Here is a 16,459-nt window from a genome sequence, read left to right as displayed (position 1 = left end):
AGCTCTCTTCTCTTTTACAGTTGGTTTGCCATCCACCCTGTCAGCATGAACAATAGCAACCACTTTGTAAATAGTGACAATATGGGCTACGCAGCTTACCTATTTGAGCAAGAGAAGAACAGGGGGTATCTACCTGGACAGGTGAGAATTAATGTCACTGGAATCTTCATCTTGATTGACCTCATGAATAGGCTTGGATAGAAAAAATTCACTGGTCTGGAGAAATGGCTCAGCTTTGGAAGGTATTTACTGCTCTTCTAGAGGACAGGGCTTGGTTACCAGCACCTGTATCAGGAGCCTCACAACCACCTACGACTCCAGTTTCAGGAGATCTCACACACACACACACACACACACACACACACACACACACACACACACACACAAGAAATCTATATCTATCTGTCTATCTAGCTTCTCTCAGTATGGAAGGAAATATTTTAAATAATAAAGGAACCATTTGTTCTTGATAGCAGATGTTTCTTATATTGATGGCTTCATAAATTTATAACCAATTATGTAAGAAAGATAAGCTCTATACTTTTGTAGCCTGTAATAGTCTTTGATCAAGCTGGTGATATGATTCACTGCGCTGATGCTGACTTTCATTCTTAGTGCTATAAGAGTGTTGTGCACCTTCCTAATGGTGTAAAACCATGAATGGAGACAGATGACTAGACCTTTTGATTGATTCAGCTCTTCCTAAAGAAAACATTCCTTCCAAAACCTTATTTTTCCAATAAAACCTAAGGGGCTAGGGAGATGCGGAACCAAGCTCAATTCCCAGAACCCATGGCAGCTCACAGCTGTCTGTAACGCCAGTCCCAGGGAATCCAACCTCATCTTTTGCCCTCCATAGGCGATAACTAGCATGCCCATGGTGCACGAACATACATGCAGGCTAAACACCCATACACATTGAAAAAAAAGTCTAAGCCAGAAGAAACCCTAATCCTTGACACTTGTGAGCCTGAAACTCATCTCGTAATGAGATCTAAAACCAGGAAGCCAATTGACTTACTACTGGAACCTCTTAAGCTATGGGTAATTAGTGATACAGACAGACAAGGGAGGAGAGACACTGCTCTGCTTGGCCACTGGATGCAAGCACTTGATGTAGAAGAATAAAGATGATCAGAGGCAAAGGCCATAGCGGAGAATGAAGGATCCATTATATAGAAAGTGACCTCATATTTAAAAGAATCTGATCCTTTAGCTCCTTTCTAGACAAAAATCTATTTTTCTCTTTTTTAGCTTGCACTGATTTTTTGCCTTATTTTCCTCCATGCTCCCATCCCTTCTTCCCTCCCTTTCTTTATTTTTCCCATTCATCCCTTCCCTCATCTTTTTCCCCCCTGTTTTTGATAAGGCCTTGCTATGTAGTCTGGGCTAACCTTGCATTTATGACCTTCCATCTTTAGCCTCCCAACTTCCAGGGTTCCAAGTGTGTACTAGCATGCAACTTGGGGAAGAGGTTCTCCTTTATACTTAAAAAGGCCCATGTCTTTCTCTAAGAAAACTGGAGATGTTTATTGGGAAATGGTGGATGAGGTGGGTCTATACTGATGCCTGGTCTGTCTCTAATCTGGTTAGGAAAGGAGGAGCTCACAGGGGACCAGCCTAGGTGGTGACAGTCAAGGGCAAGGAGACTCGTGGGCTTTAGGCAAAGCACCAGACACTAGATGGATGGCTCCACACTTTGTCACTTGATATACTTTGCATTTCTTGTCAATTTTTTTTGTGTTAGAGGGAAATATGCCTTTGAAAGCCTCCTTTGAAAACTTTTGTTGATAATTGGATTACTTTCAGTAATAAGAATATTGACCTCTGCATCAGGAATGGGGGATGGATGGGGGGGGAGGAGGGAAGACGGGGGAATCTGTGGCTGATATGTGAAATTAAGTTAATTATAAAATAAAAATATTAAATAAATTTAAAAAAATTAAAAAAGAATACTGACCACAACATGAGCCTTTTCAGAAAATAAAATAAACAAAATAAAATGAAAATTAATACAATAAAATAAATTTTGTTCAGAAAAAAAAAGTTCTCAGGATATTGTTTATCTTTTTATTGTCTGTACATGATTTTGTTTGAGGGCTGGGGAGATGATAGTTCAGTTAGTAAAATGCTTCCTGTACCTCAGTTGATAACCCAGGATTCAAGCCAAAATTTGGGCATGCTTGTAATCTCAGTTTTGGGAGAGGCAATGATGGGTAGATCCCCAGAGCTCACTGGCCAGCCAGCATTGCCTAATCAGCGAATGGCCAGTTTGTGAGAGATTGTGCCTCACAAACAAACAACAACTGAATGAGGAGAGACTTCTGAGGAATGATACCTGAGTTTGACCTCTGCACTTATCCACATGTGGGTTCATACAGGAGTTTATGAGTGGACTGAGTCTTTGTGTTTTTAATGGAAGTCATTATTAAACAAAAAAATAAAAGATAATGGTGCATTTATTTTGGCAGGGACCATTTGTAGCAGGCTTTGCTTCATCAAATCTCGGAGATGTGTCCCCAAACATTTTTGGTCCACATTGTACCAACACGGGAGAGTCTTGCGACAATGAACAAAGCACCTGTCCCATCGGCGGGGTAGGTAGGAAGGGCACACAAACTTCGTGCTTGGATATTCATCAGTAACATATAATGTTGTTTCCAAGTACACACTGGCCTGTTGGTCTCTACTCTCCACTCTTCTCTGAAGCATTTACCCAACTTCTCTGAATTTTAAGTGGGTTATCCCAGTTTTCATTGTGATGTCAAACACAGAAGGTAAGTCGATTCCTTTCTCCTGAGCAGCTTAAAACATTTTACCCTGTAATATCTGAGTTTTCAAATTTGTAACCAAAACTACCTGTATGGCATTTTTTTCTTATAGATTGTCAACCAGAGGGTTTTTTCTTTTTAATAGACTTTTATTTCCCTTTAAAATTCAAAATTAGTCTTTCTATAAAACATCAAATAACACAGATGCAGATGCACATAGTAGTAAAAACTGAAAGTCCTTACGTGTAGTGATTGGATGTGAATGTCCCCTTAGGCTCATATGTTTGAATGTTTGGTCCCCAGTTGGTGGAACTATGTGGGAAGGATTAGTGGGTGTGGCTCTGGAGGTTTGTCACTGGAGTGGGCCTTGAGATTTCAAATGACTCATGCCATTTCCTGATTCTCCCTCTGCTCCTGTTTGTGGATTAAGATGTGAGTGAGCTCTCAGCTGCTGTTCCAGCCACCTACCTTTGTGCCCTCACTTGACCGTCATAACTCTTACATAAACTGTGAACCCAATCAAACTCCTTTCCAAGCTGCTTTGGTCATGGTGTTCTACCACAGCAATAGGAAGGTACCACTTGCTTCTTTAGCCGCCATGATAGTTATTCACACTTTGCTTCCTCTGTTTGTGCAGGCATTCATAAACAGTTTTTATGATTTATTTATGGAATCTAGGGCATAAGTTTCCACATAATTTCCTAGAAATTGTTCCATATTTACATCTATGTGGCAAGTTTGCAGGTTAGCCATTAAGATTATATTATCATTTATTTATTTACCTGTTTTCCTCGAATTAATTTCAGTCTGTTTCAGCTCTCACATAGCAGCGGGCACTGGCATCCTGGTTCTTAGTCTTTGTGAAGTCCCCCCTTCATGCTGTCACTTTTGTTACACTGTGTTTTTGCCCTCCATCCCTACTCAGGGAGCAACACGGATGAATAGTTATACTGTATATATGTCATTCTTTTTAGCTGCAAATTTCTTTTTCTTCATTTGTGTATTTGTCACATAATTAATTTGCCATACATTTTAAGATTACTTATTAAAGCCCACAATTCATAAATGAAATGGTTAAATAAATATACTCACCTGCAATAGAATATTATGCAGTAACTTATCAAACGTTGGAGTACTGTATAATGTGGGGAAAGCTTATACAATGTGGAGTAATAAATTTGGATTCAATATTGCATATTCATTATAATAGCAATTTTTCAAAATGAATGTTATAGTAAACTAAAGGGTAACACATCTTTAGTTGTTATTGATTTTTCTGTTGATGTTGCTCTGGCTAGCTTTCATTTTCCTGTTGAACTTTCATGTTTTCCTACAATGAGCATACTTTACTCTTATAATTAGAAAAATCACAAGAAGACTCTCATTCTTCCTTAATTCTGTTATTTTCTGAGTATGTTTTATTTGGCTTCCCTCATTCCAAGCAATCTTATAGATAGCATTTGCTCTGTGTATCTTCACATACACTGGCACAAGGACATATATGAGGGACTGCACTTCCATGCACTTCTGTGATGTGTTTCCTTATTTCCAACAAATATGTTCTAAGCCGTAACTAAAGTAACATTCTTATGCTCAGTTCTAAGTACCATTATTTAGGTAACCCATTCTTTACCTCTTTGTTTTGCCTTTCTCCTCTCTTCTTTTCCTTCCTGTAAGCATGCTTGACCACTGACCTTATACACATCTGTACAGGTACAGGAGTCCCTACTCAGGACATACTTTAAACTTTTCTGTTAAAGAGAGAACATACCTAATGTGTGATATTCATGTCCTGTCTACCCTCTCAGTGACGTTTTCATCTACCTATGTGTAAGCGACTACTGTCCCAACTTTCATTTAAGCCAAATATATCACTCTGGGATTTCTTGATGGTATAATATGCAAAGAGCTTCCTCTAGGTTAAATTTCCATTTTATTATTCATGAAATTGAACATGTTCTCATGTTGAATGTTCATTTACACACACACACACACACACACACACACACACACACACGAGAGCGAGAGAGAGACAGAGGGAGAGAGAGAGAGAGAGAGAGAGAGAGAGAGGATATGAATTACCTCTTATATCTGTAATTCATCGTATGTGTACTATGATACTTCTTATCACAAATAAGAGAAATGCCAACTCAGCATGGATAAATCAAGTGGTATTAATAAGGACATTCTTTTCCTTTTATTTTTGAATTTAGATACAATACTTGGATAAGTTTATATTACAATAATTTGTTAATCTGCATAATAATGTAAGGATAATATGCATACTCACCTCTTCAAACATTGTTTTTGTACGTTTGGAATTTTGCAACTTTCTTATTATTTTAAATACATTGTGTCAACAGTTGTTGCCCTACTGTGCTGCAGAAATCCAGAATGAATTCTATCTAGCATTGTTTTGCTGCCCCTACTTAACTTCTCTCTGCCATTTCCTTTCTGCCCTTCCCAGTCTCTATTGACTACTATTCTACTCCGTTCTTTCATGAGATCACGTTTCAAGTGAGTGAGAGTATGTGGTGTTTGCTTTTGTGTGTCTGGGTTATTTCACTGAATAGAAGACCTCCAGTTCCATGCATTTTGTTGCAAATGAAGGGGTTCCACCCCTTTTCATAGTCAAGAAGCATTCTATTGTGTATGCACACCAATTGTCCGTTGATGGACACTGTGGTTGATGTTAGCTGTTGTGAATAGTGTTAGAGCAAGCAAAGATGTGTAAAAAATGGGTCTAATGAGTTCATCTCCTTTACATAGGTAAAAGCAGTATGCTCTTCCCTATGGAAAATCGTCAAGTCCCTAATACATTAATTCTTAAAATATTTGTCATAAGTAGTACAAAAGTTCCTTAGTCTATCAATTCTCCTATCTATCAGCCTTATTTATATTGTCTATCAGCCTTATTTATATTGTCTCTCCTGTATAGATCTTTAAAATATTTAAGGTGTCAAATTTTCTAAGCCTATTTTTTTTATTGTTTTAAGTCTTTTTTATTTCTCAGACTGTAACATTTATTCGTTTGTATTTTCTTTCCCTATGTTTTTTGTGACATTCACCATATTTAAATTTTTAGTCAATTTTGAGCTTTTCTGATCTAGGAAACTGGATGTAGAGCTGGAGTTGTTCATTTTTTCCCAGGAAGATGGCTAATTGTTCTAATGTAATCTAAGTGAGTCTGAATGTGTAAGACAGTCGGAGTGAGAGTCCCAGGCAAGCATGAGGAAGTAAAAAGGTAGTGACAGAGGGTAAGGCCTGCCTTCCAGTCACAGCTCAAGAGTCAGCTTCCCGTGTAACATACATCAAATCTCTCAATCAAGCCAAAACTCTGCTTCCTAATTTCAAAAGGAAGTGACTGGAAGAGATGCATTCAGAAAACCTTCCCTGCTCCAAAGGCATGTGTGATTATGTTTGCCCTAGCCTGGAAATTGAGAAAGTGTTTCAAAAGAAAAGCTAGGATTGACTTAGCAAATGTATTTGGTTAGATTCAGTTGTAATTTTCCAGTTCTTAAAGCCATTGCTCATATCACTAAAGGATCATATTGTCTCATTTTGTTCCAGCCTAGCATGTGCATGGCCAAAGGACCTGGGCAAGATATGATTGACAGCACACAAATTATAGGACGGGCCATCTACCAGAGAGCCAAGGTAGGCACGGGCCCAATGCTTTCCATCTCTGCTTTGTGTTGTTCTTTAAAACCCACAGGCATCATTTATTAGGAAGTCGATAATTGCAAGGAACGCCACAAGGGCTCAGGCTGGCCAGGAAGTCTGAAAGACTTGGGTTTGTGAGGTTGCCCTTGGGAGCCATGCAGGACTCTGTCTCATCCGGTCAGACTTCCTAGTGCATTTAAAACTAAGCAGGCAGGAAAACATTCTATTTTAGGATGTTAGAAAGCCTGAGTGTGCAGCTCCAACTGAGGAGACAGATAGATTGTAAAGTGTTCAGTTAATGTGGCCTCACACTGGACCAGCCTGATGTAGATTCTCGGAAATCGCTCAAGTCATTGCCTAGCTAAAGGCACCTGACTGCTTCTGAACTTAGCCTTCAGTGACCAAGCTGAGCTGAACATCTCTGGCACCATGAATTCTCATTTATTTGTGTGCTTCTTTGAAAAGACAAAGGTTACATTGCTTTTCTCCTTGTGCTGAAGGCAGAATCTGGTTTGCAATGGGATTACTTTGAATGACTCCACCTTCCTTCTGCTCCTAAAATTTTTGTTTCATGTGTCTGATGGATGGATGTACAGACACGTGCTTTCATGTGTGAGGGTGCATGCACATGTGTGCAGGTGTAAACATGTATGTGCAGGCCCAAGGTTGAGGTTGGGAATGTTGCTTAATTTCTCTCCACCTTGCTGTTTGAGAGGGGGGTCTCTTACTGAACTTGGAACTTACTAATTGGTTAGACTGACTGGAGCAAGCCCCAGGGACCCTTCTGTCTCTGTCTACCTAGTACTTGGGTTCTAGAAGTGTGCCACTCTTACTGGGTTTCTAGAAGTGTAGTTCTCTACTCTACTGGGGTTCTAGAAGTGCACCTCTCTACTGGGATTCTAGAAGTGTGCTTTTATCAGTGGATGATTCTAGATTAACAGATTCTTTTTAAGAGTGTGCCTGTGACACACTTTGGTGTTAGAAATTTTGTTTCTGTCCTTGGCCTGAGAGCAGAGAGATTCTGGATTCTCTTCACAGCAACGCACAGCTTCCCTGGTTATCGGGGGAGGCAGGCTGCAGTTGGGACCCCAGTCGCTTATCTTAAAAGGCCACACACAGCTGTCATGGAGTGGCCTAGGCCAGTAAACTTGTGCTGAAGCATGATTGTCTTGTATTGTATGACACAGATGTAGAAGCACAAATGTCTCCAAAAGTATGAAACTTACATTTCCCATATGCTTAGAAAAATGTCACTCAATTTTATAAAAACAAAAACAAAAACAAACAAACAAAACAAAACACCCCCCCCCAAAACAAAACAAATAAAAAAACCCCAAGAATGCCAAAGATTAGCGAATGGGTGAGGGACACAGTGTCTTTGAGCCTATCCCTGGCTCCTGTCCTTAGAAAGCTTAGGGGTCCTAAGAGGGGCACTTTATATTAAGTCTGCCTGCTGACAGCCTGACATTCCAGCAAGTGTGAGTTGGAGCTTTATGTCATTCATGGTCTGTTTCATGTTAAGTTCTTATTTGGAGTGAATAGACACAGGCCAACATTCCTGGAGGTTTCAGGTTCTTGGAAGCACTGGGATTGATGAGAGCACTGTGGGGTAGGGGTGGGGGTGAGGTTATTTTCAAGCAGTGAGTAGAAGAAAGGTGTCTCTGTGCAGAAGATACTAGGTGTCTGTGTTAGTGTCTGTTTCTCTCAGTTCTTTTCCTCGGGACGGTGAGCCTATGTGGGTTTTCTAGGAGCTGCATGACTCTGCCTCTCAAGAAGTGACTGGACCAGTGTTTGCAGCTCACCAGTGGGTGAACATGACAGATGTGACCGTCCAGCTCAATGACACGCATGCAGTGAGTATGACGGAGGACGCTGACCTTGTTGCACGGGCAGAGCACAGCCCATTGTTACTTACTGCTGAACTTCCGTTTCTGTTTTTGTTTTATGATGCTTTCTTCAGGTGAAGACATGTAAACCTGCCCTGGGTTACAGTTTTGCGGCAGGCACAATTGACGGAGTTTCAGGCCTCAATATTACACAGGGTGAGATGGAGGAGGATGGAATGCGTGCTTCCGGGTTCGGGGGCTTCAGGCTTCTGTCTCCTAATGAAGCTTAACTGTGGTCAGTGTGTTTATGATTCCCACTTCTAACTCAGGAGGCTTCAGGCTAGCCAAGCTTGGGTGTGACATCTCAGGTTCCCCAGGGATAGGTGTCCTCTGTCCCTTAGGTTTGTTAATTTAAAGATAAGCAGAAACAAATTCTCTTGGCATTTTAGTATATTGATGAACCTTGGTAATGCATTTAGTGTGTGTGTGTGTGTGTGTGTGTGTGTGTGTGTGTGTGTGTGTATGCATATTAGTGTGTGTGTATACATTAGTGTGTGTGTCTGCACAGTGTGTGTGTGTGTAGAGATTAGAGGTGTTGAACCTTGGGTGCCTTTCACTCACTGATAGACACAAGGTCTCTCATAGGATTGGAAATTGCCACATGGCCAGGCTGGCTAGCGCTCCAGCTTTTAGGGACCCACCTATTTCTACCTCCTAGTCCCCCATTGCACCAGTGCACCTGCCTTTTTATGTGGGTTCTGGGGATCTGAACTCAGATCTTCACACATTGGAAGCAAGCACTTTACTCACGGAGCCATCTCCTTGACCCCAGGCTAGCCATTACTTTAAGCAGTCAAGATTTCTTTGTAATGGCAATGTGCAAAGAGTATAATGAAGAAAGAGAAAAAACAAAAAAGACTGTGGGAATGAGAGAAAATGTTTCCAATAGTTCATCTGATATAGGAATTGTATGTAAAATATACTTTAGAAAACCTCTTAGAACTCAATAATAACAGCTATCTATTGAGAAATAATTGACAAACCATATAAGTCAGCCATTTAAAGTACATTCATGGTTTTTAATATGTTGGCAGACATACAGCCTTCCCAAAGTCTACTTTGGAATTTCCAACACTCCAGCAGAAAATCTGAATATGCTAGCTGTCATATCTCTCTGCCACTGTAGAAGCAACCAATAAGCCTCCTATCTCTGCTTTTTGCTACCTTAGATATTCATATGAATGGGATCACACAATATCTGGATTTTTGTGGCATCTTTTATATAGCATTGTGCTGTTAAGGTACATGGAAGTATAGATGTGAAAATACTCCATTGTCTTTTATGGCTGAATTAATTCATGGTATCATTATTTTCCAATTGCTTAGTTGATGGATCTTGGGGCTGTTCCACTTTTTTGTACATTATGAATAATGATGCCCTTAATGCATATGTACAAGTGTTTGTGTGGGCCTGTGTTTGCAGTTTTCTTCTTGGTGTGTGTCTAGAAGAGAGCTTGCTGGCCACAGGCTAACTGTGTCTTAACATCTGAAGCCCTATTACATGAGTTCCAAAATGGCTGTGTTGTTTTACAGCTATGTCAGCCATGTGTCTGTTTGATTTTTCCACATCTTGGTCAATATTTGTTATCTGGCATGCTGATTCTAGCCATGTATATGAAATGATGTCACCTTGTGGTTTAGATTTGCATCTACTTGATAATGTCAAATGTGTTTTTGTGTTTATTGGCCATCATTTATATATTTCTTTGAGAACTGTTTATTCATATACTTTTCTTTAAGTTTGGGTTTTTGACTGTAACTATTGAGTTATGAGGTTTTCTAAAATATGTTTTTGTATACAAATCCCTCATCAGATAAATTACTTGAAAAAAATGTTCCTGATTTGATAGGTTGTCTTTTCAATTTCTTGATTATATTCTTTGACATTCAGAAATGTCCAGATTAGTTTCCTTTTTGAGACTAGTGGCTTGCCATCACACCCACAAACCATTCACCATCATGAAGGCTTACCCTGTAATTCTAAAAGTTTTACTATTTTAATCCACATGCCAGATAGCTGGTATTATATTTTGAAGTTATTGTTAATTTTCAAAATGAGAAAAAAGTGATACAGTTCACAAATCTGTGAGTTGTATAAAGTTGTCTTTATTTATGACATAAACTAGCAAGATTAATATAAATAAAACTTTGAGAATGCCACACAAAATGTATTCTATTATTCTTTTACAAAAATGATGACCTAATTAAGGGCTATTATACTTTGTGAAATGTAGGAAACACTTCCCCTTCTATTGTTCAGATTGTTGAAGCCATTGAATAACAACCTTAACAAAATACCTGAAATGTCTAAAATGATGTGTGCTATACTATCATACTATCAAAATCATGACATCCTCAAAGGGCTAGTCCAAGGGATCTTATTAATCATAACAATTCTAATAGGGACAACTGAAGGGGATGTATTTTGGGACACTATTCGGGACCAGCTCTTGGGCAAACCATCTGAAGAAATCATAGAATGCCATAAACCTAAGCCAATCCTAATTCATACTGGAGAGGTAAGGCATTTGATTGTAACGATGGAATCAGAATATAATACTTTGTAGTTTCTGAACTATAAGATAATAAAAGGTCAATGTCTACTGGCATGGAAGATCTTCTTTAGGTACTCTTATGTAATTTATTATTATTATTGTTACATGTTTACTATTATTGCACATGGGTATGATATGTGTGTGGGAATGCTTTTCAGTGCACTTGGCCCTCTTTTTTGCACCTTCACTTGGGTCCTGGGGTCCAACTTGGCCTTGTGTGGCTAGCAGAGTCTTCCCAGTCAGCCACACCCACATGAATGTTTAATAGTAACATTTTGAGTGCTAAATACAGCTCAAAAGAATTGCTACTATTAAATATACCAGGTTACCTAATTATTAAGAAAAAAATGAGAGGATTGGAACATGGAAAAGGAAGTCTGACACTCATGTTAGTCAGGCTCCAGGAAGGCAGGCTATGAAGAGTTCTTTGTAGAGGAAAGCATCAAGGTCATAGAGGGAAATGCTCATGTGTCAATTCTCTCATGTTAGGCAGCATTACTGATTTGTTTACTTGATTATTTATACATGTGTTTATTTATTTATTTTACTTGGTATGTATAGGTGTGCATACATGTGTGTGTGGAGACAGTGGTAACCTCAGCTGTTATTCCTCTGTACTACAAACCTTATATTTTGAGACATGGTCTCTCACTGGGACCTGGGGCTCACCAATTAGGCTAGACTGGCTGGCCAACATGCCCCAGGAATCAACCTGTCTCTTCTTTTCAGTGCTAAGATTATAAGCACATGCCACACCCCATTGCCTGTCTTTTAATATGAGTGCTTCAGATCCAACTCAATTCCTTCTGCTTATTTGGTAACATCATTAATTAAAGTAAAATTTTGGTGGTTTTTCAAGATAGGGTTTCTCTGTGTAGCCCTGGCTGTCCGAGAACACACTCTGTAGTCCAGGCTGGCCTCAGACTCAGAGATCCGCCTGCCTCTGTCTCTCAAGTGCTGGGATTAAAGGCATGAACCATCACTGCCCAGATAAAGCAATTTTCTTTTAACACTACTTCAGAACATGATTTTTTTTTGCATTTGTAATGTTAAAAAGTCATCCCACTATTCATAGAAGCATGATTTTTGAAGTATAAGTCTTTAAAAAGTAGGCTTTCCCAGTACCCTATTAAAATCCTTACGGTAAGAGAGTCGGGGACGAAGGGATGGAGAGATAGCTTCCACTACTCAGAATATGGAAAAGGACAGATGCTCTTGAAGCGAGCTTGGAAGATAAAGCCAGACTTGGGAGTTCTAAACTTAAAACACAACTAGGGTAAAAGTATAAATGATGGCATTAAATTATTACAAATGCTATTGTATATCCATTGAGGAGACAGTCATTTACCCTGCATGTAATGATGAGTCCACCAAAGCTCCTTCAAATGCTAGTTCACCCTGAACTGACCAATGGAGCTTGAATTTGAGATTCACATGCTAGAGCACACGATGGATGTGTTTAGTGTCACATCACAGTCAGAAATGAATCCTGTGATGGGGTGAAAAAACAAAACTGGCTTCAAACATTGAAATTGTTGAATGAAAGAACGTATGTGAACTGTTGACGATAGAAAGGGTAATTTATACCTAATGGAATTTTCTTGTTTTGGGGTCCCAGCTGACAAAACCTCATCCTTGGCACCCAGATATAGTTGATGTTCAGATTGTTACTCTTGGGTCACTGGCCATCGCTGCTATCCCTGGGGAGTTTACGTAAGTTCTTTATAAAAAGCTCCATGGTAATATATATATATATATATATATATTTCTGTTGGGATTAATTCTTTTTAGAGTCATTCATTTATCTGTTGTGTGTTTGTGGGAGGGGCATGTAGGCCATGGTGTACCTGTGGAAGTCAGAGGATAGGTTGCAGGAGTCAGTTCTCTGCCTTCACCATTTTAGTTCTGGAGACGGAAACTGGGTTACTGAGCTCAGCGGTAGGTAAGCATCTTTGCCTGCTGAGGCATCTCGATGGCCCTGGGATTGATTCTTCAGGGGAGATAGTTCTCTGCTGATCTCTTGATAGCCTGTTATACTGTGTTTGGCAACAGTGACAAATAATTTTTCCTCATTTGGTGGGGCCTCTGAAGAATAAATCTGTCTATGCTCATTATCGGTGAAAAAGATGGGGAAAAATTCACAAACTTGGCATGCTAAAGGTAAAATGTGCAGGGAAATGTGTCAGCACACACACACACACACACACACACACACACACACACACACACACATACGAAATGAGAGAAAATGACTTGACAGCACCAGTTTAGATCTTGAAAGGACTGATGAGTGAACTAAGCCTGACTCTTACAGTCTTTCCTATCTCCATAAGGGGAAGTTTGTTGAAATAGTCCTTGAATTTTCTTTTTTCCTTTTTCAAGAATTTATCCAATTCTTATGTTCTACGCAACACATGCTGTGATTCCCATCATTGCTGTCATTCCCCGTCATTGCTATCATTCATCATCATTGCTGTCATTCCCCATCATTGCTGTCATTCATCATCATTGCTGTCATTCCCATCATTGCTGTCACTCATCATCATTGCTGTCATTCCCATCATTGCTGTCATTCATCATCATTGCTGTCATTCCCATCATTGCTGTCATTCATCATCATTGCTGTGATTCCCATCATTGCTGTCATTCCCCGTCATTGCTATCATTCATCATCATTGCTGTCATTCCCATCATTGCTGTTACTCATCATCATTGCTGTGATTCCCATCATTGCTGTCATTCCTCGTCATTGCTGTCATTCATCATCATTGCTGTCATTCATCATCATTGCTGTGATTCCCATCATTGCTGTCATTCATCATCATTGCTGTCATTCATCATCATTGCTGTCATTCCCCATCATTGCTGTCATTCATCATCATTGCTGTCATTCCCCATCATTGCTGTCATTCATCATCATTGCTGTCATTCCCCATCATTGCTGTCATTCATCATCATTGCTGTCATTCCCCATCATTGCTGTCATTCCCCGTCATTGCTGTCATTCCCCATCATTGCTGTCATTCATCATCATTGCTGTCACTCATCATCATTGCTGTCATTCCCCATCATTGCTGTCATTCATCATCATTGCTGTCATTCATCATCATTGCTGTCATTCATCATCATTGCTGTCATTCATCATCATTGCTGTCATCCCCATCATTGCTGTCATTCCCTCCAATTATTTCAGACCTCCATTTGTGTTCCTCCCTTACTCCTCTGTAGCCTTTCTCAGTAAAACAGTCATCTGCATTTCTTTAAAAACGTGGTTCTCAAACTTCCTGATGCTGTGACCCTTTAGTACAGTTCCTCATGTTATGGTGACCACCAACCATAAAATTATTTTCTTTCATATTTCATATTTACTTCATAACTGCTAATGTTTGAATCATAATGTAAATATTTTAGGAGGCAGAGGTTTACCAAGGTGGTTGTGATCCACGGGTTGAGAACCACTACTTTAAAATGTGAATTCAACATGCCATTTCTCTGTTCAAAACCTCCCAGTCCTTTCCTGTCTTATTCCAGGTATTCCCTCAGATCATTCCAATTTCCTTCAAGTCCCCACACAGTCTGAGTCTCAGTGTGGTATCTTTTGACTTTCCCTCTTGCTTGTCCTGCTTCAGTCACCCTGCATCATTGTCAAGGTTTTCTATATAGACAGAACTACAAATACACTTGCTAGATCCACTAAGAATATTATGGATTCAGGGACTTTGAATTTATGGTTCTTTCTGTATGAAACACTTTTTCTTCAGTTAGTTTCATGGACAAGGCTTTTAGTGTTTATTAATACTCTGCTCAAATCTCTAATAGAGATACAAATTCTATTCGCAGTACATAAAATCATCTTTACCAACAATGGCCAACCCTGTCAATCTCACATCAGCACCAGCGCCAGCATTGGCACCAGTACTCCCACCAGTACTCCCACTGCTCCCTTTCACCCTTACTCTGCTGTATGAGTCTCTGCTTATCTTCATCTCTTCATCTCACTTTCTCACTTATTTGGTGGTCACCTTCCATCCTTGGAGTATAAGTTCTATTCCACTAAACCATTACATGTGAAAGTGGGCCTGGTAAGCAGCAGATATTCAAGGTTATATTGAAGGATTAAATATAGAAATGAAAGGGCAAGTTCTTTGTAGGTGGGGCCAAGTATCAAATTTTCTCTCTTCCCCAGCTCTTATGCATGTAGGATGCAACTAATCCATTATGTTGAACCCATGAATAGAAAATGATGTTGTCATTTTTTTGTGGCATCAGAGGTGGAGCCCTGGGCCTTGTACTTTCAGGAAAGTACTCCACCATTGAGCTACACCACAATCCTTGATGGTCTTTTTCTCTCAGTGTTGTTCATTGATTTCTTTTTCCTCTGTGATCTAATTTGTGTTTAGGAGTTGCTTTGAAGATAGGCCAGCCAAGGGAAAAAGCTAAGCTTTTTTTTTCTTTTTTTTTTTTTTTTAGTTTTTTTGAGACAGGGTTTCTCTGTGTAGCTTTGGAGCCTGTCCTGGAACTCACTTTGTAGCCCAGGCTGGCCTCAAACTTACAGAGATCTGCCTGCCTCTGCCTCCTAAGTACTGGGATTAAAGGTGTGAGCCACCACTGCATGGTAGAACATGCTTTTTATTTATTTATTTATTTTTGAGCTGAGGATCGAACCCAGGGCTGAGAGCTTGCAAGCTCTACCACTGAGCTAAATTCCCAACCCTTGCTTTTTTTTTTTTTTTTTTTTAAACACCATTGACTTCCTACATATTTTACTGCTATGGGTGAGCTAGGCTAAATTTTTTTGGCATTTACTAAAAGCCTTTCTGAATAGTTCCCACACATTCCAAATGGGAGGATGTTTACATAATTCTGTTCTCTTGCCTCAGAACTATGTCAGGACGAAGATTTCGAGAGGCAGTTAAAAAAGTAAGTTAAATATGAAACACAATGCCTGCACATTTGTACTTGAAGAGGAAAACATTCCCTATTGAATTAACCTTTCCTAAAATGACCAGTTTACATTTCTAGAAAATAGTGGTTAGAGATAAATATGAACTGTCAGTAAGGGAGTTATAACCAGGTTAAAGTATTCTATTGGCATTTACATTTAAACAACTAAAAATAGATAATTCTTGTCTGACATAAATAGTAAACTGTATCTAGAGGTTGCTTAGAACCACATGAACAGTCTAAATAAAACCATCACATCAGGGGAATTTTGATTTTTCCCTGGATTTTCTTCAGATTCAGGATGTATTGAGAATAGTTGCAAAATGATTTATTAATACAGGTCTTGTCTTGTTAGTTAGGTCTAATAACATCTGTTTGAAGTATGTAATATAAACTCAATTTTGTTTTGAGGTAATTACTTTTTTAATAATAAGAGTCTATTCTTGCTGATGTGATTATTAAGATTTTTTCAAAGAGCCACTGATTTGCCCAACTGAAATGGGGATTAGGTCTAATTTTCAAAGTACTCTTTGACATGCCTACCTTCTTTGGTGGTTTTGGTCATTGGGAAGATTTTTCTTAAGAGATTCAACTTGTGTAAACAACTCATAGCAATTTATGCGTTAAGTGGAGCTCGGAC

At 39.3% G+C, this 16,459-nt stretch overlaps 1 protein-coding gene across 2 annotated transcripts in view; it reads left to right on the top strand.

Annotated features, from left to right (window-relative positions):
• Asah2 (N-acylsphingosine amidohydrolase 2) overlaps positions 1-16,459 on the top strand; it is a 122,665-nt gene that overhangs the window by 83,249 nt on the left and 22,957 nt on the right. For both annotated transcript variants that reach the window (XM_036171040.1, XM_036171031.1), the window contains 8 exons: positions 21-141; positions 2,472-2,597; positions 6,342-6,428; positions 8,183-8,287; positions 8,395-8,476; positions 10,724-10,839; positions 12,494-12,588; positions 15,756-15,795. In XM_036171040.1, coding sequence (XP_036026933.1) covers positions 21-141; positions 2,472-2,597; positions 6,342-6,428; positions 8,183-8,287; positions 8,395-8,476; positions 10,724-10,839; positions 12,494-12,588; positions 15,756-15,795 — 772 coding nt within the window. The remainder of the gene's footprint in view (positions 1-20; positions 142-2,471; positions 2,598-6,341; positions 6,429-8,182; positions 8,288-8,394; positions 8,477-10,723; positions 10,840-12,493; positions 12,589-15,755; positions 15,796-16,459) is intronic.

This window comes from Onychomys torridus, chromosome 1, assembly GCF_903995425.1.
Source record: "Onychomys torridus chromosome 1, mOncTor1.1, whole genome shotgun sequence".
In the NCBI taxonomy this organism is placed as follows: domain Eukaryota; kingdom Metazoa; phylum Chordata; class Mammalia; order Rodentia; family Cricetidae; genus Onychomys; species Onychomys torridus.
This window is presented reverse-complemented; position numbering and strand designations above follow the sequence as displayed.